A 25301-nucleotide genomic window follows, 5' to 3' on the forward strand; every position below is an offset into this window, starting at 1 on the left:
ACACACACACACACACACACACACACACACACACACACACACACACACACAGCTACCATGTGTGTAAACCCACGTGTTTGCCCTAACACCTACTGTCAGCTAATTCACATGAACACACTCTGACATCATTGTTAATGATCTTGTACTTGCTACTAGTAACCAGTAGAGGCTGAAAACGATTATAGAGAACATTAGTTACTGATGCCTTAAAATCTTAATGAAACTGGAGACTTCTTCATGTTAAATACACACACCAAATCATAATTTACTGCACAAATGATACCCATTATTCTTAAAGGTGAAGCAGACTTCCTAAAAGTGCCCTTTTGACTACATTTAGATGTCTGCAGCCAAAGCTTTTGTATGAATTAAGCAAAGAAGACATTATTTATTCAACTTTATAATTATAGCTGAGTCTTTGGACATAACCAGGCTGGCTGGTTCCTCCTTTTTTCATTGTCTTTATGCTAAGTTAAGCTAAGCGAACTAACTTGAAGGTAGTGAACATAAACTGTAGATAAAAGATGGACACAGCTTATTGGTCAGAATTCAATAATACACCTGCAATGCAAAGTGTACCATATTTGATACATGACTTTTTGAGACTTCTACATCATCAGTGTGATTTCATTTTTGAACACACACCCCAACCTGAAACAATTAAATTCACAATATATATTTAAGCAATAAATAGTATAACAAAGCTGTATGTAACAAATATGACACAAACTAAAACTCATATATCCAAATTCATATACAGGTGTATTTGTAATTTTGTTAGATTTTATTTTTTGGCAATTATTTGATGGTTCATACTTTAAAGGCTTAAGTGCCTTGAACTTGCATTCTCTTCAGCAGCCAGCAGGCGGTGACTCCTCTGACTCTTATAAAGCATCCAACTCTGTAGAGGTGTACTGGGGGGTCTGAGGTCCCCATTAGTCTCAGAGGAGGATTTGGTTTAGGATGAGCCTGGAGGCATTACATCACGTTTCAAAACATCAAGGTAGCAACACCTAAATTGCTAAGCTTGAAGCTTTAGCGTTGGTTATCTTCAATGTACAGCATGGTATTCATACCGGCACAAAGCTAGTGGTGTCAGCTAACTCTGAAAGTAGATTTTCCCATTGAAATGCTCTGTTAACCTTAACGATTTAGCATATGGATCACCATCAATAAACAATAATAAAGCTCATATTTCCAGAATCCAGCAGCTCTCATAAACCTGCTTTTCTCTCGTCGATTGACATCCTGTTCAGTTCACATATTTTTATTACCCCTTGGCAGCAAGAAAAACGTCACATCGAGGACACGGTGTAACTTTAAAAATGCCATTTCATTTGCAGTTTCCTTTTTCCAGTCTCAGAGTGTCATAATCGCTCCACAAGACTTTGCTTTTCCTAAGGCTTTGCCAGACTTGCCTGTGAAAAGGAGGCTTCTCTTTGCTCAGATTCCGAGGACAGAACCAGCATGCCTCTGTAGGTGGAAGTCACTTCATTTAGCTCTGACGTGGGCAGCAACTCACAATGATGGTTTGGTGAATCCTCTGCAGCATCTTAGAGAAGGAGGAGGTGGTGCAGGTTTAGCCTGTCATACTTTAGAGGATCCCACTGTTTATAAGGGGAGATAACAGAAACTGTGACATTACAGCCCCAAAACGGCCGTTTTCTCTTTGGTGGGGACTGATCACAGAGCCTGTGGGTGTGTCTTCAGCCAAGTGACCCCGTTTGACAAACGCTCAAGCGATGCCTTTCACAGTCCTTCAGATCTTTTGGATAGCTTGTGGTGTTGGCACCCCATGAGACTTGCAGTGTAGAATCTGGGACTGACTTCAATGGGGGCCAGCGATCAGTTGTGAGCCCCACAAATCCCATTTCCAAGGCCCTGAGCTTAGCTTGGGTTGTGCTTTGAATGCTTGCGGTTTGCTTGCGCACCTCCAGTCCCTCGATGAGAAGCGCTTCAGAAACACTAAAAGGTCACATGCTCACAGGATATTCTGGGTCAAGTGTAGCCTCCCAGCATGTGCAATTACCAAATCATGGACAATTTAGCTGTATAACTGGTGTAGAGATCTTTTTATTGTTGTTGTTTTAGGCTGAATGTCTTTTTTTTTCGTTCTGTCAACTCAAACTGAAACCTGCTTTCTTCGCTGGACTCGGAGACGTGGAAAACAACACGGCATAGGGTTGAAATGCTCATTTGACAGGAGAGAAGGGCTGTAATTCTCAACGTCAACATCAAAGGCAACAAGCCTGTATCTTCCAAATTTAAGACCATCAGTGGAGTTCAAAGCATTTTCCCTCTTGGTTTCTTGGCCCTGACCCACAATCACCCGCAGGCACTCCACTGGATGAATCACAATTAGGTTAAAGGGGTTGAAAATTAGGTTATTGCAGAATGTCTCCTTTTTACTTGACAAATCTAAAACTGTGACATACAAAAGCATGCATGTGCTGCAGTTTCCCGTCTGTGTTAGACTTTATTCTGTGGTCACGTGATAGAAAGGCCCAAAATGTACTGCCTACTGTTAGAGTTGGCAGAGTTGTAGCTGGTTGTTTTTTGTTGTTTTCTTTTTTCCCCTGCTACATACCTGAGCACTGGGCAATGACCTGGCTGCTGCCTTATGCAAAGACCTTGTTGGCCTCTACTAGGCAACTGGGTTAAAGCAGCCTATTCACAAGGAGGAAATGTGCAGCACTTGTATTTCCAAAGCCCTCCCGAAGCAAGATTAGAGGTCTGGGAGTAAGCTTTGACCATGAAATTCAATATTGCTTCGTAATGCCGCTCATTCCCAAAATGCTTGGAGGTGACAGGAGCAAACTTTTACATGCTTGCGCTGTAAACCGAGTTAGAAGCTGAGGATTAGCGTGATATGTGTTTATGCTCGGTTTGGGATTGGGGATCAGGCCATTGAAAGAAAGGATCCTGCCCCACTGTGGATGTTTGCTATCCATAGAGGAGCTTAGTGAAACAAGCAAAGCATAGTGGGTTTAGAGCGATGCATGGCATTGAGCTTTGTGACCTCATCCTCCTATTAATGAGTTATGTAGCATTCAGGTAAATAGCTACTCCCTTTAGCAGCATCTGCTCTCTCCCCCCACCGTTGAATTATGTAAGCTTGGATCAGATTTTTATACTTTTCCTCAAGTGAGTTAAAATTCGAGGAGATGTCAAAGAGTCTGGATTCCATACAAGCTTGGGATGTTCGTCCCCTGAGCCAGGCGTATCGAATGTCCAGCCCGCCCTTCCCTTCTAATGACCACACAGCCACCCAGAGGTTAACTGTTCCAAAACAAGAGGCCAATACAGGGGCGACGCACAATGGTACAACACTCATACATGAAAACACAATGAAGAATAAACCAAAAAACTGTCATTTATTCAGCTTCAGTATGTTTATTAAAGGTTAGCGAACTTGAAAGAATAGTAACAAGTACTGTTTGATCTATACTGACCTCTAACTGTCAGTGTTACCAAGATTTACGCAACACTTGCAGTCTAACAGGTAAAAAGGTGAACGGCAGCTGGTGATTTGAGTGAGTAACAGCAAGTCTGTGAGTGGCAAAGATAAAAAGCAAGAAGAGGAAAATGCAAAGCAGGTGCAAAGGTAGTCAGATGCACAGATAGCACCCAGTGTTGGGTTGTGACTGCCTTTCCCAGAGCTTTCTCAGCATACTCCCTAATTTAGATACAAGGTTTCATTGTAGAGCACGATGCTGTGTTTTAGATACTTTGGCCAAAGTGTGCAAAAGGGTACCAATTTTAACTCTGGCAACTAGCATTTTTGAGGTCTGCTAGCGTGACGGCAACATTTAAACGAGTAGTTGGTTCAAGGTTCCTGTCGCTCGATCCCGCAGGAGCCTCTAATGAAGGGAAATCAACTTTCTAATTTGGTGAATAAGAAGTTGAATTCACAGGCAGTTAAATGGATTTTCGTTTTCATGCACTGCACTTTGCTTTGTCTGGCATTACCAGCTGTGTGTTGGTATTCACTTAGCTTAAATATTAGCTAGAAGCTTGATGACTGACATTACAGTTGGGTACTTTTTAAGAAGTCTGCTACGTTTGAGCACATTTAAGCCAAATTTAAAGACTGTTAGGTTCTTATATTTGATTTGGCAGAAATCGACCATCATGCTATCAGAGTGATAGGAAAGAAAAATCCCTGTGCTTCATAAGCTTCCCTCCATTTGGCATGTGAGCGAGCGCTGCATGCTCTCTGCGCCAGTGTTTTTCACCTGACATAAAGCTCTGCATTGGGGATTCGGTTTCAGTGTTTATTTTTGAGCGTGGTAGTGTGTCGTCCTGAGAATTCCTCTTCCTCCTACTCGCCTCCTCAAGCTTGGACAACTTTCTGCATACCAAAATCGGCGTCACGCGCCCCGTGCCTTGCTTTCCTCCTCTCCCTCACACATCCACAGACACACTCAAACGACTAGCCTTATTCTTGCCATGCTTGCAGTTTGCCACATTGTACGTAGGCTGGCTAAATGTTTAACTAAATTAAACGCTCACCTTAAGACTTAGCATTTGCATCCATGCTTGTGTAATCGCCTGCTTCAGGCAAGAGTGGAGGGGGATTTTTTTTTCTTTTCTTTTTTTCAGGTTATTTCCTGTTTACCTCTCTTATGACAAAAAGACTCCCACTGTTGAAAATGTGTGTCAGGTCTTCAGCAGAAGATGAATCTCTGTGCGTCACAAGGAAAGTGTTCTGAGGGGAGGTAGTGGCGGAAGAGGGTGGGGGGTTATAGCCTGTTTTGAATAACAATAGGTTGGTGAACTACTTGAGGTCAACTTTCTTTCCTTTCTGGGCCTAGCCCACTGCTTTTGTTGCGCAAAGAGATTAATTTCTTCTCATGAGGGTGCTTCCAGATCAAAATTTTCTTCATACATATTTTAGTCACACTTGCAGTTGCAGTGACAACCACAGGGAAAGACTCCTCCTCCTCACTCGTCACTGACAGTTCCAATAGCAAGAACACTGCATAAGCCCGGGTTAGGTTTCGCTAACCTAAACTTAACATGCTGTAATAGTTAATATTACATCATATATCAATAGTTAATATATTTATCTCACAAGATGGAGTGAACCTTCAGCCAGGTAATACATGACTGACATTAAAATACATTTTTGTAACAAAACTATTACACGTGTTATTTTACTTGGTTTAGTTCAAAAGTTGTTAAAGCCAAACTTTTTTTTTTTTCCAATCATTATCACTCTTAGCTAGGTTACCTAGCTTCCACTCATTAACCGTAGAAACGATGGCTGTAATTTTGTAAATTATGTTCTTTATTTGAATCTAACTTCAGGTTTTATTGAACCTGGTGATGATCCCCATAAACTAATAAGAAAAGTGTTTTACTAAAATATTAGCTTTGATAAACTAAATGTTTTTATACAAATTAATTATATTTTGCAATCAGATGATCGCCTCCTGCTGGCCATTAAAAAGAATACACATTTAAGGCTGGAAGTGCTGTTGACTTCCTTTTTTAGACCTGGAAGCCAGGCTAGGTTAGCTAGCGTAGTTTGCTAACTTTGAGTCAATCAAAAACACTAAAAGAAGTTTAGAAAGTACCTACTTAGTATACCTGTAGTTTCCAGATGAACCAGGGTAATGTGAGAAATGGGTTTAAATATGTGAGCTGGCAACTCTGCGGTCATTTGCAAATATAACTGCTGAATGCAGAGGAGGTCAATCGAGGAAATCCTGTCTTTGGTGCGTCACACTTATTATCACAGGCCAATTAGTGGCTTTCGTCTAAAGAAAAACGAAGGGGTCCTATCTGGATGTACTTCAGCTAAATCAGCTGACCTGTGACTCTTCAAACACAAACATTTGTTAGTCCTGAGGGTTGGTTTTGAGGCCGGGGCAGAGAAGGAAACTGTGTTTTCGGGTGGCATTTGAAAATAATGGCGGCAGTGTACTGAAATGAGGCAAAAGTATCCAGTTATATCTGCACATTCCTGTGTAATTGTGCTCCTGTGCTGTTGTAATTGCAGCTGCAGACGTCTGTCAGACAGCATTTAGATACATTTAGCAGAGGTTGATCATATAGCAGCGCTCCTGAGTTCATATAGAGCGAGCTGACAGGTTAATGGATCAAATGCTGTGCACCAAGTTATTGGAAAAGTTCAGAAAGTAGAGGGCAGGCAGGGGCTCTGAACAGTGTGTTAATCTGGAAGGAGTGACCCATGTTTTTTTTTTTGTTTTTTTTAATTTATTTACGATTTAATGTGATTTAATCTTTTATTTGGTGACATTAACAGTGACAGTTAACAAAATGCCACCACATGCGCTGTGCATTTTTGCTGCAAAGTGACACTGAAAGTGAGGCTTTCTACTAAAGAAGACTGAAATGAATGAAAAGTAACACAAAATCTGTTTGAGGCTCCTGGATGGCTGCATTGCTCAATTTACTGCTTCAAAATAGGATTTGGTGTGTTGCATAAATAAAGTCTCGGTTCAAATAGGGGACCGTATAACTAAAATAAATCTGTGGTCACCACTTTTGGGTGGCCATGCTGTAATAGCTTCCTATTTGACTTGTAGTTTTATGCCCAATTTCCTTTTTGCCTTTTAGCAGGACAGCTAGACAAACAGAAATCCAACAGAAGATGCCACATGCCTCATTTCTTTCTCCCCCTTTCTGGGGAATGTGAAACCCCAAAGAATCTGGGCAGGAAATTCCACAGGGAGAAGATAACAAACACAGTCAGTGTTAGTTGTGTCTGTGGCTGTTGGGCTTTGGGCAGCAGGTGAACTTCAGAGCGGGACTGAAAGCTCATGCAGGGCCCGCAGCTCGAGGTAGGCGCTGAAGCAGCAGCTCAAATGATCACTCGTTTTGTACACTCCCAGTTCCTGGCCTTTCATAATAAGCCCCCTTACGCCAACACAAGTGAAAGCAAACAAATCAAACTTGCTGCTAAGCATTTTCACCTCGCCAACATTTACATGAGGGTCCTGCACTCTGATAAGATCGCTGTCAAGCTGTACTCCCAAAGATGGGACCCTGTTTTTGTTTAAAGTCACACTTTTTCCTAATTATGTGAAGATCTAGTATTCAGATGGTCAAAAGTTAATAACGGTGAACATGACTTTTTTTTTTTTTTTCCAATCCCGCCCTAGAGTAGTTATTTGCAGACATCCATGTCTTTCTAGTTCAGACTCTTTTCCTTCCATTTCTGTATCAAACTCATTGTTCCCTTTAGTGATTTTTCTCTATTGGCTTTCTCAGCAAATGGAAGTAATGCAGAAAATTGGATAAATGGTTAACTGTGGTGCCACCTGGTCCTGAAACGGCATTTAACAGAAGCAATGTGTTTATTTGCTTGGAAAGTTGTACGCTAACAGGAATGCACCTGTGTCCTCTCTTCACAGTGATTCGAGCTAAAGTGGTGGGCAAGAAGCTCCTGAGAGATGGACCGTTTGGAACCATGCGCTACACCGTCAAGCAAATGAAGGTGAGAACAAACATCTGCTTAATCCGATGCTGTTTGCCTGAGTTAAATACAAAGCTACAGAAAGCAAAATCCTTTTATGGCAAGTTTCAGTTTAATTCCTGTGTTTGTGCAATAACATGACCAAGAAGAGATTTCCAGGACACGTAGCAAACGACCAAAAGGAACGAAACATCTAATCTTGCTTTTGTTTACATTTCAAAAACAGGATCAAATAACATGTTATACAAATAACAGAGTAGTTTAACAATATCGAAGTTTTGTTTTTTCCCCGCTATAGTATAGCTAACTATACTACAGCGCCATATTTAACTCAGTCATATTAGCAACTGACTGGACATTTACAGAAATGGCTGGTTGTTTCCAGTTCTTCTGCTAAACTAAGCCAATCACAAACTATCTAAATATTCTAAAATGGTCTCTATATAAGATTTCTATACATTTTTCTTTAGCTCTCATGAACAGAGAAAAAGAATTTTGCTATTATTAGCTAATGATATGTACTAGCTAGTGATGACAAGTTAATCCTGAGCTCCATGAAACCATGACATCTGCTGACATGGGACGTTACCTGTATAGCCTGAAAATATCCACACATACGTGTATGTATGAGGCTTGCCTATCTAGTTTTCTTTTGTCACACTACAGGAAAGAAATATGCTGATTATTATTAGTAAAGATTGGCTTTCCCCCCCAGTGTTGTCACATATTTAAGGCTTTTGTTGTTGTTTTTTAATCTGAAGCAAATAAATTGTAAAATTTCTGCATCTTTTCAACTGAAGACCAATCTTTGCTCTCATTTTTAAGTATAACTGACTACATATCGTGGCTTGTTACATTTTACTTACAATGCTGTCTCTCCGCCCCCTCAGCTGCCGTGTAATAGCTGAAAAGCATTTCAGGATACTTGCCCTGAAAGCTCATTCTTTACTTCCTCTATATTCTTACATAACGCTGCATATTTCTGACAGATGCTGACATCGGCCTGCTGCTCAGATAGAAGCCAGGCTGGAGGATTAGCAGGCTTTCGGGCATTAGAGCTCAACCAAACTCCTCACTCTGAGTGTAAATATTTCAGTAGAGTCATGCGATGCATCAGTAAAATCCCAGGTTGTAACAAAAACATCAAGTGGCCTGTTGATGGCGAAGCATAGCAGGTGCCACGCTGGGATTATCCTCAGCAATTAGACGTGGCCTTTGAGCCTCTTGGTTTATTTATTTGTATTTCAGTCTGCTGGTTTGTACTGAAAACAGTGCTTTGCTCTAATAACTTGCACAATTCCTTTCAAATTTCAACAGATCCTATGAGACTTGTGCCTTTGGCTTTCCCAAAGTGCCACAGTTTCTGGCTTAAGTAACAGTTTGTTCTGCTTTTCTCAGAACGCCGCATCTAAACAGGGATTTCCTGTTGTTCCCAGACAAATAGATTACACTGCCAGGGGAAGAAAAATCCAGAAAGTTCTCAGAGCAAACATTCACTTCGGGCTCTACATGACTGAGCTGAATGGAAGGACTGGATTTTAGCAGTGACCTTGCCAAAACGCCATCAAAGTGAAAGCATATTACACAACGTAGCTATGTTATCTATGATTAGGTTGAGGGCAGAGCCAAATACTCCTTCTCCCCTGAGGCGCTCCTTAAGAAATGTCATCTGATAAAGCCAGTGTGCTGTTTCCATTCGTCATTATTTATATGTGGAGGTTGAGGAAGAGATGGAGTGCCATGGTGCAGAAACATTACACTTTCCTATTTTTAAAGAGCATGGGGGTGTAATTCTATGTTTGATTCTCATGTCTTACAGATGTACAAAGGATTTGAAAAAGTCCAGCATGTGCAGCACATTTACACAGACGCCTCGGAGAGTTTGTGCGGTGTGAAGTTTGACATCAACAAATACCAGTACCTGATCACAGGTGAGCCGTGGTTTTGAGCGTTGCTCTGATCGACTGATTTTTACTCAGACTGTTGAAATAATCAACGTTAAGTGTGAGAAACCCTCTCAAAGTGAGGCTATGCAACGTTTACAGAAATCTGTGCTAAGGGAGAAAATGTCACCGTAATCAAATTATATGAAGGAAACTCTAAGCTAAGCTATCCAGCTTTGCTCGATGGCTGTCTGCTCCTCAGTCATTTTTAGTGCCGAGTTTAATGTAAGTGGAACAAGCAATGATTACGTTTTGGTTAAAATTAGTTTTCGGTTAAAAAGCATTCTGGAGTGGCTGCTCCACTCTGTGTGTAGGGGGAGGGGCTCAGAGTCACGTCTTCATGAGGAGATTAATTGGTGCATTCCAAAGACTCCTCCCCCGAGTTGAATGTTCACAGCTAAGTGCCAAAGCTTTACCCCGAGTGTAACTGGCACCTAATTCTGACTTAACTCTCAGCCATCAAACATCAAACAGGCCTTTTAAAGGGTATGGAGGTGGGATAAGAGCTGAAAGTTGCTTTTACAAAATATCCTCATTGTGAAGGTCTTTGATTGTCCAAAATAACTGTTTTTTATTTGATTTTACTGCCTTTGGCATTTCTGATAAATGGCTTCAGGTAATCATTTGTGATAGCACCAGAGAAAGTTATAACTGACCACTTGCTGTCTGTTTCGTAATAACATAAACTTAGCGACTGCTTGTATGTGACAGTCTCAGAGGACGTGTAACTGTTAGCAACACTCTTTCTCAATATATCCTTTTTTGAGCTTGTGGCATGATTAAATCCAAACTGAATCCATTTTATCACCAAATGGGTGCTGAAAACATTCAGAGGCCTTCCAGCCAGCATCACTGCAAGATACACACACTTCTCCTCCCCAAGGATTTCTTGGTTTATCCTGTCACACAAAGTTTCCCACTAATTACAACCTACTGTTTGCCACCGTGCAAGGTGGCAAAGGAATGGCCCTCTTAAAACTCATTTCCCTTAGCTTCGCCGTCTAGAAACTGCAGTTTTGTTTTGTTTTTTCCTCTCACACACAACTCGTAATTAGCAGCCAGCAGGAAGCGACTGGCATTTTCCAGCAGAAGCACTTTATGAGTTGCTATTTCTAACAGAGGTGCAGTTTACTTTGGACCCTGCTGTGCTTGGTGTATATAACTGTCGCTAAGTCCCGACCTGTAAATACTCTAACTGCACCGCACAGTGCAAGCCAACGAGCTGGCGTTGCTGGGCAGTGACTGCTATGTTTACCCAGTCCGGGTGCGAGGGGACATCAGTGTCTTTCGCTCCTGCCAGGGCATCTATAGAAAGAACTCCATATGATTAGGATTGTATTAAGAACAATTTAAACACACCGAGGCCTCCAGCGTGAGCTGCAAAAATCTCTTTTGATCAAGCATAAGGGCGCTGACCCCGATTAGTATTTTAGGTGCATGTCGCACACTCTGCACCATGTAATAAACCCGCAAGCGACTCCAGTAATCCCAGTGCAACGATGCAGGCCGATTGGGAGGTGCACTGGGGGTCGAAGATGCACATATTTGTGAGCTGTCACATTCCCATGAGGTGACAACACTGATGACATCGAAACGTTCCCGAGCACATGCAGTGTGCCATTGTGCACCTGTCTCGGGAGTCCGTAAGGTGCAAATGGTCCAGCACTAAAAATAGATGTCTGCTGACATTTTGATATCCAGAAATAGAGGTGCTGGTTTAATATGGGCTTACTGTATGATATTGTCTTACCATGGGCAAATAAGTTGGACTGGTTGAGTGATGGGACTACAGTATCCTGTGTTATACTGAAACTATTACGAAATAAGTGGCATGCATGCATCGTGACCTGAGTCGGGATTAATGTGTGGGTCTTTACACATTAATCAAGTACAGATGCTTTTATTGGGCGCCAGAGAGAGCAAAGTAAATACAGTTGTAAGGCTCCTTAAGGCCTTGGAAAATATAAAAATTTCTGCGAATTAGGTCGATAATGTCGTTCTGTTGGTTGGTCCAAAGTCGAAGATTCAGTTTGTCATGTGTGTGTCTGGCAAAGAAAAACGCCAAATCCTCACATCTGTTTGCATGACTCCAGAGTCCGTTTTAAAGACTAAGAGGTACTTAAACATCGTTTTGTACAGAGGTGAGAACACAATCTAAGAGTGACATCCAAATATCCTGTGCTTCCACAGGACGAGTCTACGACGGCAAGGTTTACACGGGGCTGTGCAACCTGAACGAGCGGTGGGAGCGCCTCTCGCTGGCGCAGAAGAAAGGCATCAACCATCGCTACCAGCTGGGCTGCAACTGCAGGGTGAGTGTCAACAGGCAACCTTTGTCCCAACAAGGATATGATAGATGAGGGAAGACGAGGCTCAAGAGGAGCTTACTGCTGCCCATTTTTCCAAAGGCAACTAAATGTTATCCTGCTGGATGACCACTTATAAAGTTGATTAATATAACGGGATTTAAACAGTACAAGAGGAAGGATGTGTATACTTAGTTATGGTGGCTCTGTGTGAAGAATCAAATCAATCATTAATTCTACTGCAAGCCATTGAATGGATTATTTTTTATCAAGACTGAAATATGAGCTCCTTTTTAAGAGTCTAATTCCCACTATTATTCATCACGGATGTTTAGCTGGGATAGAAATGGAGAAAAAAACAAGTTTTACTACTGTCACAGGGAATTAAGTAACAGGTCTGGAATCGGCTCAAGCCTCCCATTTCATGTGACTCACACATGTAGCTTGCTGCTGCGCAGCTGCCGAAACGCCTCATAAACATCCTACTGTACAGCGGCGCCGCGGACATCTGCTAACGCGCCGGGCCCCTATCAGTATAAGTGGATTAGCAGGGAGACCTGTTTGTTCCCAATACGGGCCAAAGCAAGTAAACTGTGCTCAGATTGTACGTGGCAGCAGCCCAGAGGCAATCGAAGGAGGCAATCAATCAGCTGAGGCGTCACGGTGACGACCCTTAAGCGCAAAGCAGACACAGAAATCACTGCACTGTTTTAAAAAACCAGCTCCTCTGTCCTTCGCATTCCTTCACAAATGAGGACTTACGGCACTGGAGCGCGAAGAAGCATGTCGTGGCAGTTTTATTACTCTCTACAGATCGTTAGAAGCACTCGAACTGAGAAGTTATGTCAGACATCTCTGAGCCACGGAGGATAAACTTTCTTGGCCTGAGTAACAAAAGCAGCCAAAAATGGCAAACGTGGCCTTTAATGTACTAATTGAATTTGCTGCTGAATTCATATCCAGATATGTGTGACGACTCAGTTACGCAGCGCCCCGGTTAGTTATGCGAATCTTCCTGTCACCTCAGGCTGTATATTCATCTGTGAAGCTGCTTTTTGTGTGAGCACCTGGAGTGGTGACGCACAAAAGGCTAACATCGAACTGAATCCTTAACAAACTACAAAAAACTCTCGCTGCTTCAGGAAGATGTCAACGTTCCGTCGCACAAAGCAGCACGTGCCAGTGTAGACTTACTGGGTTTGAGCTTAGTTATTTAGAGAGCTGCCATTTTTTCCCCCAGTCCCATCAGATCAATAAATCTTCTGCAGTAAATCCCTGAAAGCAAACGCTGAAAGGCAGTAGAGCAAAGATGCATGTTTTGCTTGCTTCACCAAGCATGTATTTCATGTCAAGTGTTTTTGAAGATCCAAGCTATTTTTCTTAGCACTCATTAAGCTAATTCATAATGAACCATAAATAAACCTAAATACTGTAAACTCGAAGTACTTTAGGATTTGAGAAAACGCAGTCGGTAAATTGTTTAAGTATTCAGGGAACATCTTTCATACTGCCAAAATCTGCTCATTTGTCTTTTTGCTATGCTAACTAGGAAGCCAGATCCAAGCTCAACTAGTCTAACCATTTTCCGCCATTTTTAACCTCTTCTTTCAAAGCTAATAAGTGCTAAGATAATTAGCGCTATGGTATGATATTTAGTTATAATATAAAAAGTAGTGCTGTCAGCGTTAAAATGATGGCGTTAACTTATTAACGTGCTAACCGCGCGAACGCATTGACGCCGTGCCGCCCCACGCACGGGGCCATCCGCGTTAACTCGCTAACGGAGATTTGCCGCGTTAATGTGGTTATGGCGTTAACGTTATTTTAACGAGGTTAACGCTGACAGCACTAATAAAAAGCTGTTATAACTCAGTATCATGTATGTTCTAGCAACATGCCAAATCATGGGATAGTGCTTGTCAGGCTTCATCTCGGGTTTTTCTCCTTTCTCTGTAGATTAAGCCCTGCCACTACCTGCCCTGCTTCGTGACCTCCAAGAACGAGTGCTTATGGACGGACATGCTGTCCCACTTCGGTTATCCCGGCTACCAGTCCCGGCACTACGCCTGCATCCAGCAGAAGGAGGGCTACTGCAGCTGGTACCGAGGCATGACCACCCGTGATAAAACCACCATCAATGCCACTGACCCCTGAACACAAACGCCCTCTGACTGAAGCTCGCTGCCGCCTCCCAAACTCCGTCCCATCCCTGGTCACGTTTAGAGTATTACAGGACTGTTCGAGCTCACCTGCCTGGGTGATGTCCCCCTTTTTAAAGGGGTAATAAAGGAAAAAAAAAAAGAGCAAATCTATTACAGTGCCTGTTTGTAGCACTTCTGATAGAAAATAATACCCCCCACCCTCCCTTTATTTGTACAGCTTGTCCTGTGGCTCCTTTTTCCTTGTACTACAAACTCCGTCCTTTGCACCAAGTTGACATCGGTGACAAAGACAGAAAGGGCCAATAAAAAGTGTAAGACCTCGCTCCACCTACTGAGAGCTTCTGAAAAGATTTAATCATAAGTATTATTTACAGCATCAGTATCATTGGCTTCAATTAGCAACCTGCAGTTTAGCTAGTAGCTAGTGTCAGGATCATTTGAACGAGGAGAAGTCTCTAAAGCAAAAGCCAGGAGGTGTCAGACAAAGTATACTACGAAGATGATCCTTTGTAAATTTGCTGAGTAAAGCTAGCTTGTTGCTATCAATATACCGAACATGGCCGAAACAGCGCCAACATATTATATATGTTAAAGATACACGTCTATTTTGGCTTCAAACCCCTTTGTGAAATGGACAATGTTTCACAGTGAAGTATCGGTTATGTTCAGTTTGAACTGTCACACACGTCTTTATAATGGTAGTAAGTCTGCTTCCTGTTTTTAACGCGACTGTTGCGCACTGCTTCACAAAAGTAACACAGTGCCAGCGCGGGGAAGCGCCCGATTTCTTGCAGAGATGGTGATATTTTATTTGTTGCTGTATATAAAATAAGCTACAGAAATCAACTCATCTGAAACCTCTATTACATTTATTTATATGTTTATTGGGTTATACTATGTGGTATATGTGCGTAAAAGAAAAACAGGCCAAATAATATCATGAACTCACTGCAGTGTATTAAATGAAGCACCAGCATCAGCAAATTCAACATTATGGTACTATTATGGTAGTTTGGTTTTTTTTGGCTTCATTATAATCCCCTACACCCCCCCCAAGCTGGTACTCGTTACCAATCCGATAAAATTAAAACTATAACAGAGGTTTCAGAGAAGGACATATTTTGTAAGTGTATATTCAATCTTTTTTATTTAACTATTTGAGATGAACATTATATATAAATGAAAGTAACAATATATTGTCACTAAATTCATTCTTGTTCGCCTGTTCCCGTCTGGGGTTTTCTCTTATTTTTACTTCCCTTCATTCCATTCCAATAACGGACACAGACTGGCCTCACAAAGAGGAAGAGCCCATTCGTAATTTATGCTAAGAGAGCGCCAAGCACAGAAACTGTTGGTTTGCTAAAAGAATACTGATATCACTCTGACATGTTTGTGCTAATTATGCATCTATTTTTGGCAGTGATTTAGCCTAGTTTATGGTAGCTTAAAGCAGGATACTGTAAACTGCCTCGCATAGCATAGTAGAGAGGAAGGACAAACTATGGTGTTTTAAAATTCGTTCAAACACTACTGTGTATGTTTCATATGTTGAGATGGTGTGAGTTTTGCTAGCTGTGCTATTTCCAGACTATGTAAAGCTAGGCTAACTAGGTTGTGTTTCATTTATGGTCCATTTCTGGTTATGTTTCACTTTTTTTTTCCTTTTTTTTTTTTTTTATCCCTTTAATTTCTACAAAATTCTATATTATTATTATTATTATTATTATTATTATTATTATTATTATTATTATTTTATTTTTTATTTTTTTACTGAATTTTTTTTTTAATGACTGAATCTTTCAGCAGTATTTAGTTTATTGTTCTTCACCTCCATACATAATGAGCTCTTCCTCCAGCTGTGGTATTTCTGTGTCATTATTTCTGTGGTTCATGTTTATGTAAATATACTATCTGCTTAACACAGAAATCAGTCAAAAGGAAAAAAAATCCAATCAAGGAAGCTGTGTACAGTCTGTGTGTAAACACTGATTTATGAATTATGTGGGTTGGGGATATTTCCTTGTTGGGGTTGTAGAAATGTTTGACTTAATTTCTGTGTTTTATATTTTTATAATAAAGACTTACTGAAAAATGCTCCACAGGAGGTCTTTGGTGATTTTTGCGCACATCCGTGAGAGTGACCCCCCCGTTGAAATAAAGAATAATATCCGCGAGGCACTCACCATCTGTGTGTGGTTGGGATAAAAAGTTTGTTCATTCAGGGGGAATTTCTCAGGGCCGAGGGAGCGGTACAGCTTAATCATTTGAGAAAACTGCAAGCAGAAATAAACAAGACAGGAAGACGTCATTATTCAAGGAGGACAAACAGAAACTTCTATAAGATTCATGCGTGTTAACAACTTTTAGGAGCAGAGGACATGGATCGTCTGAAACTCCAGGTTTTTTTTTTTTTGTTTATAAAATGTGGCCTGGTACAGTCAGACCCACCTGTTAGTGTGAGGGTTTGAACACCTGTTCTTCTAAAATCAATAATCCATTTGCTTACACCCCGAGGTAATACTTTCTTGGAGTTATTTATTCTCGAGGTGCTGGAATTTCCTTTCCAATAGATTTGTCTTCAGACCTGCTTCGGTTCATTGTTTTAAACGTGTTGCATTCAGCAGTTGGTTAACATATACAGCATGATGGGTGCCTTACTGGTGATCAACCACCTCATTTTTTAACTTGTGGTTTGTAGAATGAGTAACAGAACTGTAAATATATAGTGAAGAATGGCACCTTTAACAAAACTGTGCTGCATATTTCCTGCTTTAAACCTAAATTTAAGACCTCTTTCAAAGCCAAGCATCTACACACTTTTCACTGCGCTTTTGTAGCTTTTCTCAGCACAAAGTGACTAAAAACACGTGGTGGCCGAGGCTGCCCGCTCTGCTGGCCGGCTCAAATCACAGGTGTTGCAGCTCCATTTAATAGCACAAATAAATCAGTCGGAGGCAGCTGCCGAGGGAGGGACTTTGCGACACCTTTGTGTGGGTGAAAGTATAGCAAAGAGAGCCGTTACGGAGCGCTTACCACCCAGGGTTTGCTGCAGAAGTTGTATGTGGAGAAGATGGAGTTGACGCTCGGGACGCCGCCAAAATGGAGGCCGATGACAAGATTCCTGAAGTCCTCACCGGGAATCATGCTGTAGGCGTGCTGGCGAATCAGAACAAAGTCTGGCTTGAAGGACCTGCAGCAGGACGGATATGGAAAAGGAACCATCAAACTGGGCCTGTTGTCAAGGTTAAGCATACAGTTGTTTAGGGTTAGAGTAGCGAAGACTTCCAGGCAGCTTTGACTCAATAGGTAGAAGTAGAGCAAGGTTGGTGGTTCAATCCCGGGCTCCTTCTAGCCTGTGGTTGTGTTATACGTGTCCTTAATGCCTACATAGTGTGGCAGCATACCTGGTCTGACTGATCAACATGAAATCTTTGCAAGCTTTTGCACCCAGACGTGCCAGACATCTACAGACTTTAGTGATTTCCTTTTCACCAAAAGTAAACTGTATCAAAAACTGTTGGACAAAAAAGTAATCATGGTATTTGATAAATATTCATCTAGTGTCGTTATAGGATCCAGTTTAGTTTGTCCAGTACTTCTCTTTATCTATACATCTACACATATGCACGTATATGTGACTCTTTTGGCAGATCATAACCATCCACCCACTCCTCCATGTAACAATCAACTTCCTGTTTAACACCTAACCTAACAGCACTGAGGGCAAGCATCTCCAGCACAGTGTCTCCTTGCAGGCTGACAGCTCTGTTGGCACATTATTAACACACTATATCTGGACGCTGTGTTTACAGTCAGGCCCTCTGTTGTTCAGTGCATCGAGCTGATGGGGTAAAGTAATGCTCCTTGCAGTACCTAATCTTTTTGAACCATCTATCCAATTAACCCAGCCTAATCCTTCCTTTTTAGACACTTTTCTGGGATCAGAGCCAAGTGCACCATCACCCACCTGAAAGCCTCTTTTAAACTAGCCCACATTTCATAGTAACAAGGAGAATTCAGTTTGACTTTTATTTATTTATTTACCTGGAAACTTTAAAGTTCTATACAAATGTTCCTGCCAATTGTTACATTGATGTAAAAATTATTAGAGCCCGGCCACTATAAGACCAATATTTGCTCATCTGAAAATTTGACATGTTAGGGGATATTTTTTTTGGGACATGGGAAATAAACATTTGTTATGTGAATTTATAGTATAGTATTTATTTATTGTCATTGTCAAGAACAATGAAATTGCGTTTGGGGCTTCCATACAACCCAAAAAAAAGAAGAAAATAATAAATACCCCTTAAAACCCAAGTGTACATATTTAACCCAGTGTGACTCCAATGCAATAAGACAATCCTTAGCAATAATGTTCGTAGAAATTCAGACAAAGACCTGAGAAACATGACAAAATACAACAATGCAACCCATTCAATATTATTGTACTGTGAGATATGATATCAGATATGATAGTTATCTATTTAAGAAAGAGGGGGGGGGGGGGGGGGAGAATAAAGAATATGAAATAGACACTGACATGAAGATCTTGTTTTATTATGACAACGAGTTACGGATGAATAGTTTACGCTGTGCCGCACTCTGCTCAGAACATCAGGTTTTAGTGTTCTAACCATACGGGATGTTGCAGGGTGCCCTCTAGTGGACAAATTGTGCAACATCGACATTCATAACGACATTCATAAGGGCGTTTCTCCCGCCTGTTCTTTACTTTTTCCAATATTCATTAATTTATCAGCCGTTATAAAAGCCGATACAGACATACAGGCAAACAGCTAAAATCGGCCAATTTATCAGCCCCGCCCATTAATTTGATCAGGCTCTAAAATTGATCTCAATCATACAGTGACGTCTGGCTTGCACACAAAGTGTCCATATTTAATAAATTGGTCATGAGATACTCACCGACCCATTTCCAGAACTTGGTGCATAATGACACTAATGTAAAATGACACATTGTATATACTTGTGAGATTCCAGTGGCTTTGAAACAAAGATTCGACACACTGAGACTGGTAAAATCCTCGCACTCATGTTTCCGTGGTTAGTACCAAATCTGACATGCTCCGACAGGAAGCATCAGCCCGCTGCAGGTGGAAACCAAGCTGATGAGAGCGGTGAGACTAAACCCAAACAAAGTTGTGGGATATAAAACCAAAACAATGAAAGACATTGAGGCAATATAAAGCTGATGGAAACTACAGAGTGGGAAAATTCTTTGTTGCTAAGGGAGACGCCTTTTGGCACATTCCCCTTGTGACAAATACTTAAACGTATTAAAACAGAACACAAAGGTACACAGCAAGCCACTGGATTACCTGCAGTTACAGACACAGGTGCGTGCAGTAGGTAGAGGGCTGAAATTACAGCAAGGCCCTCCAGCAGACTCTGTGGTCCTCAAGCGCTGCTCATGTTAGACTGCACAGAGAAGACTGGCAGGATGGCTGAGGAGTGATCTGTCCTCGGCGACAGAGCGACTACAGCTGTTCCTCCCTGCTGCTGCTGCGCTCGGCCGCAGTGGCAACAGACCAAAGGCTCTGCTATTTATACTGGATGGAGCTGTTTATTGAAGCCCAGAACCCGACCAGACTCGACTGCTTCCTAAACACGGGACGTGCTGTTCCAAGCAAACTCCATCCTGGTTACAACTGTGCACGAGCAGTTTAATCAAGGAACACCTTATTAGCCTCAAACAACCTACTTGATTACACTACTTGACTATAACAGAACGGGCAGACGCAGCGGTCGTTCAGCACAGTGGGATTTCACTGGGCTAGAGTTAATGACGGCAGGAGCAGCAGAGCATCACTGAAGTTTGTCACCCATTAACTTTGCTTTTGTGTGTCTTCACCTGGACTCATCCTGTTAAAGCACTGCTTCCTGCGAGCCACGGATTAACCCTGAAGCAGCACGTTTATGTTTTACGATGCGAATACCTCGAGCCCCGAGACTCACCGCTTCACAGGCGATATTCTAATGTGGCCTTTGAATAGGTTACAGAGCAATAAAAGGCTAATAAGAGGCTCAGATGGGGAAAGAGCACAGATATAGATTAGGAGGTGAGGACAGAAAGGATCCGTGTGGATCCATAAGGCCACAGATAAGACAGGATTTGTAAAGTAAGCCAGACAAGGACCGAGTGGGTGGTTCTGTGTGGCGCGTGCATGTTATTGCTACCTGTCTGTGCAGGTGCTCCTCCCACAGAATGATACGGTTAACTGGTGACTCTCATCCGGCTCTAGCTGTGGATGTGAGAGTTTGAGGTCTTCTCACTTTCTGTGTGTTCGCCTGGTATAGACTGGTGACTTGTCCAGTATCAACAGGTCACTCTTACAGTCACTTCACAAAAGCCCCCAGAACAGGGAGGTGTCACTGCACAACAGGAGCTGTGTGCAAATATGAGCTAAAGTATGTGCTGATTATAAGTCATAGAAAATGTTTGGGAGCTGCTACTCACATTATTTTAAGTCAACATCTCCATCTCATGACTCCTTGCTCGTGAATGCAGCCACTCCCAGTGACGAACCCACAGAGAAAAACTGCCTGACTCTGCAGTTTCCCCCAGCTTTGTGGGTGAGTTTCAGCATCTCACGTCTGGTTGCTTTGGCTTTACGGGTTTTGAATTTAATATTTCGTTAAATGGTTACAGCTCTGATCTGAGTAAGATCCATCATACAACCCTTTAAACACAGGTCAACAGCTAGCTGGGGAACACGGGAACATTTGGTTGCTCCAACGGTAAAATATTTCCCCTTGAAACGGGTGACAGAAAATAGATCCAGAAGAAGGGTGGTTACTAATTTGTCACACAGACAGACTAACATCTCCAAAGTAATATTTGCTCTGCTTCGGTTTCATGAGTAACCCCCAAAAAACACAGCCAACGCTATGAGCTTGTGCTGTGTTTGCGTTTCCACTGCTCCAGTGAGAAAAGGTGCAAATTCTATAGGACAGAAAGAGTCATAGCACAAGGCAGGTAATCCTCAAAGCACAGATAAACATGTTTAAAACACTCCACTTTATAGTGGCTGTGAATACACATCGAGCCTGGCAGTTACGTAAGCCCATCATAAAATATACCGCACAACGGCGCCAACAGGATGTTTTCATCAGCATTCTTGGAGCAGGAAAGTATTCAAAACTCAGGACAATATGCTGCCGTTTGGTCTCCAGATCCATTTATCATACAGAATCTCTGACCTTCTAATAGGCTCCAAAGGGATGTCTGAATTTGTTCTCGAAACGGTCCTGCGGCTGTTTCAAAAGCTGGTGAGGGCCTTATCTTCCACCATCAGTCTGTCTCTCATTGATAAGCATAATCGGGGTAGAACTCAGCGGGAATGCCACAAATGTCAAACAGTACATACCGAGGATCAGCACAGCGCTCGTACACAATGGTGCATTGTGCCGCGCTGGCTCCCTGTCATCAGAGGGAAATGCACCTTAGAGAAAGTCTGTGCTGTCCTGTTAGGAGGACGCACTCCAGAGCAAAAACTCTCAATCAGGCCACAATCGTTTTATGTGTATATACATTTCCTACTTCAAGACAACTACAGGACGGATGATTTTCTTTACAACTTTTACATTTTTCATGAGGTATAGCTCTCTGTCACTTGACTTGACTGAACACACTAAGGCAGTTTTTCCTTAAGTCAATGGGAACCTAACACAGGGTGCTGGCTAAAAACCACTAATGCTACCAGTCATATTCAAAGTGTTAAGGCGAATGAGTGACCCAACCCCAAGAGCAGTAAATTTAGGTCGGAGTAATGAGCGATATCACAAACTAACCCCCTCCTATTACCAGTTTTAATTTACTTTTTACATAAATAACTACATTTATATAAATCTGTGAATGTAAATAATTGTCAGTAATTTAAAACTGAATTTCAGTTTGTGTATTACTGCGGCCCACCTGCAGTACTTTTTGCGTCCCATCAGGGGGCACCGGTCCACACTTTGGAAACCACTGGAGCTGGCTTTTCTGCTTCCCTGGTGAGTACATTTTGTTTTTCGCTAGTTAAAATCAGCGTCACATTTAATCAGTGGACTGCAGGCGCATTGTTCTAACAAAACTAGCCAGCATTAGCTCAGAGGTCCCGACGTTTGCATCCTCATCAGAATATAGTCACGTTTGGTCATTATATAAAAAAATAAATAACAGCCAAAACGCTAATCTAAAGGTTCAAAACAGCAGCGCGTAAGAGGTATCACAGCTGCTGTTCATCTTTTATATACAGTCTCAACCAGCACAGAGACGGCTCTGCGAGCCAATTAGCTCATAGCTGAAAAACACAGTTAGCTTAACATGTTAGAGATTGCATGATCTAAACAAGCTCTAAGTGATCAATACAATGAAACAAATTATTTTATAATAAAATGTATGTTCTGTGCAGAATTCCACCGTTTGGTGTCGCAGCGCTCGTTGGCGTCTGTAGCCGCAGGACATTTCAGAGGACCCACTGCACTCGAGTGCAGCACAGACAGAAAAGGTTCCTGAGTTTTAGAAAATCTATGTTCAACTAAAAACAGTTTGAAACAGCAGAAGCAAAAACGTGAACCTGAACACTGATGAGATTAAATAATTAATAAAGCCACTTTTATGAAGTTAAAACAATTGATTCAGTTTGCTGTTTTGGATTTTTACTAAGGACAGGACACATGACGCTACCATATCCAAAGGCTCTGAAGAACTCTTATTTCTCTCTGTGTCCCGTCTCTCCCTGTAGCCGAGCATCTTGTTGTGGTCCCCAAGTCTGACTCTAGGACTCCTTGTGGTTGCGGCCGTGGCTCCAGGCCTGGTGGCACCAGAGTGACCTGGCAGCATCTCAGATCCTGGGAAGTTGCTGTCAGGGCTGCCAGAGGTCTGGATTGTCTCCAGCTGAGCTCGCAATCCGAGGCTGATCTTGACACGACACTGAGGTCACACAGAAAACAACCCAAAAAAAAGAAACGGGGCCCAGCAACAAAAAAATAAAACTTCACACGTGTGTTAAATCTAAACAGGAGTGGGAGTAACTTTAGCGTGCCGCAATTTTGAGAATGTTTAGTTGTTGAAGATTAGGAAAAAGAGTCCCACGGGAGGCAGATGTAATGAGGAAAAGGAGCTGCGAGAGGAACACAGCGCCAAATGACCTCTGGCAGGAGGGGAAATGAGCGTTGTTAGGAGTTTGAGTGAATTAGCGGGGCCATTTGTATTCATGGCTATATTACAAAAGCAGAGATGGTGGATCGGGCCTCACGGCCGCTGCATGCTTTCACTGCAGTCAAAAGAAACCACCCTCAGGCCTCCTAAAGCCACGTCTCAACTCAGCGTGTCTGTGAGCGGGATTTATTTGCTCGGTAACAAGATGAACCTGTTTGAGGTATTAAGTGTTCAGGCTGCTCTGGGCAGACAGTTCCTTCCCTGATTAAAATGGGTTTTTAAGGGGGTCAGCAGAAGGGGGGCGGGATGCTAAGGATTCTTTGCTGGCCAATGTGTGTGTGTGTGTGTGTGTGTGTGAACAGCCTCTGTGTGGTCTAAATTGTAAATTGTCACCTGAGGTAACCAAAGGCGGAGAGTCTTGTTATATGTGCAGAAGGGATTTGGAAAGCGGGGGTGGCCTTCTTTGGCGGGTAGCTCGCAGCATAGAAAATTAAATGAAAAGAGGGGGTAAAAAAAAAGAAGAAGAAAGAAACAGGACAAGGATCTGCTAATGTAATCTGGCGGCCTCCCTCCCTCTGTCCATCTGTGGGGTTGAGAATGGCGAGGAATGTGACGAGCCAATTCAGCCATTTGAGACAGAGAGTGAAAAAAGCGCAGAATTAAAGAGAAGTCTGGATCTAATGTTGAAACCGATTCAGAGCATCACCTCCAGCCCTGACAGTTCGTCCAAAATTAGGTTTTTCATTGACAGAAAATGACAGAACTGCAATTTGGGCCCAAACGAGAACGTGATCATTTGTATGTATGTGTATTTACCCATGACTGCCCTCACCTGGGCTCTTGGTGACGAATACCAATAGCATATTTTACATCCTTTAAATAAGCTCATTTTAAATAGTGGAGTTATTGATCAGTTTGGGGTTTTTTTTGTGTGAACTTGTGTTTATCTACAAAAAGATTCCACAGGACATTTTTAAGTAATATTAAAACGTTAGTCAGTCTGTTTTCTAGACCTCTGCATCACCACCTGAAGTCTGGTGTAATGCCCGCTGAACGGAGCAAAGTTCGACCAATCACAGCAATGAGGTGTGACCAGAAGCGACTTTCTGAAGAGTCACTTGGATGAGTGATGAAACGTTTCTCCCACTGAAAATGCTACGTCCGGATGATGGGATTTACTTATCTGGATGATTGAGCATGCATTGAGACATTGGACTGGTACCGGTCCGTGAGTCGCTTATTTTGTTGTATTTATCCGCGACACTTTAATGGCCAGTCCCCAGGTTGGGGACCGCTGTTTTAAAGGACTATATCCCTGAAAAAAACAAAAAACAAAAAAACAACCAATGCTTATGGGTAAGAATAATGATTAATAGAAACATGAACTTTTAGGTTGGTAGCCAGCAGCTGAATTCAGTTTTCTCACCCCTCCCAATTCGAGTACATAGTCCGTTTACCTTAGAGTCATGCGTCCATGTCTCTGGAGACTTTGTGAAAAGAGTCAGTGAGTCAGTGAAGCTCAATTCTGACCAAAGACAGCGATACTGAGGTGAGTTGTTGAGAATTTCCAGAACCTTTCTTTTGGTAAGCGCTGCTGTTTTTGCTGCTGTTCGCCAGCGTTAGTGAAACTTTCTTTGAAGTGGGACACAGTGAATGAACTCTCATGTAATGTCAGCATGTAATCAAACTTCTCAGAGGGAAAGTGTGATTTTTAGGACACTTGAGCCCAACATTAGCTTAGAGGATAACCTTTTATCCAAATGCCCGTCTCGCCTCTTTGCTCGTGAAATAGCCACACCCTCTGGTAGCCTGCACAGGACAACCAATCTCCAAAGAATTGCATTCCAACTTGGACTGACTGCAATCACTCCCAGACAGACTAGCAACGGTTTGCAGATAACTAATCACTCTAGGGATGTGTGATATGACCAAAATCTCACATCCTGATGAGACATTTATTTTGCCATGTCTGTGTCTGTGCTGGGGGCCGGTTTGCGGCATAACTTGCATAGTACAGTTTTCTGGTCCGTGTCAGACTTTTCATAACCAAACCATTGTCCATCCACCCATCTACATTAAAGGGACGGCTGTGGAGCGTGTGAGCAGCTTCAAGTTCCTGGGTGTCCACATCTCCGAGGATCTCACCTGGACGACCAACTGCTCCAAGCTGGTCAAGAAGGCTCACCAGCGCCTCTTCTTCCTGAGGACTCTGAGGAAGAACCACCTGTCCTCAGACATCCTGGTGAACTTAACTGCACTACTGTAAATGCTGTA

At 42.3% G+C, this 25301-nt stretch overlaps 2 protein-coding genes across 2 annotated transcripts in view; one reads left to right on the plus strand and one right to left on the minus strand.

Moving 5' to 3' along the window:
• Positions 1-15554, plus strand: part of LOC102299618 (metalloproteinase inhibitor 3) — a 16968-nt gene extending 1414 nt beyond the window's left edge. Inside the window, exons 2-5 of the mRNA XM_005939230.3 lie at positions 7383-7465; positions 9264-9375; positions 11578-11699; positions 13650-15554. Coding sequence (XP_005939292.2) covers positions 7383-7465; positions 9264-9375; positions 11578-11699; positions 13650-13847 — 515 coding nt within the window. The 3' untranslated portion in view covers positions 13848-15554. The remainder of the gene's footprint in view (positions 1-7382; positions 7466-9263; positions 9376-11577; positions 11700-13649) is intronic.
• The window catches only part of LOC102299925 (synapsin-3), a 160182-nt gene that overhangs the window by 57641 nt on the left and 77240 nt on the right, over positions 1-25301 (minus strand). Inside the window, exons 6-7 of the mRNA XM_005939231.3 lie at positions 16892-17048; positions 16042-16131 (exon numbers count right to left, since the gene is read on the minus strand). Of these exons, the coding sequence (XP_005939293.1) occupies positions 16042-16131; positions 16892-17048 (247 nt within the window). The remainder of the gene's footprint in view (positions 1-16041; positions 16132-16891; positions 17049-25301) is intronic.

The sequence above is a fragment of the Haplochromis burtoni genome, unplaced genomic scaffold, assembly GCF_018398535.1.
Source record: "Haplochromis burtoni strain Fernald_Lab_line unplaced genomic scaffold, NCSU_Asbu1 Contig_267, whole genome shotgun sequence".
In the NCBI taxonomy this organism is placed as follows: domain Eukaryota; kingdom Metazoa; phylum Chordata; class Actinopteri; order Cichliformes; family Cichlidae; genus Haplochromis; species Haplochromis burtoni.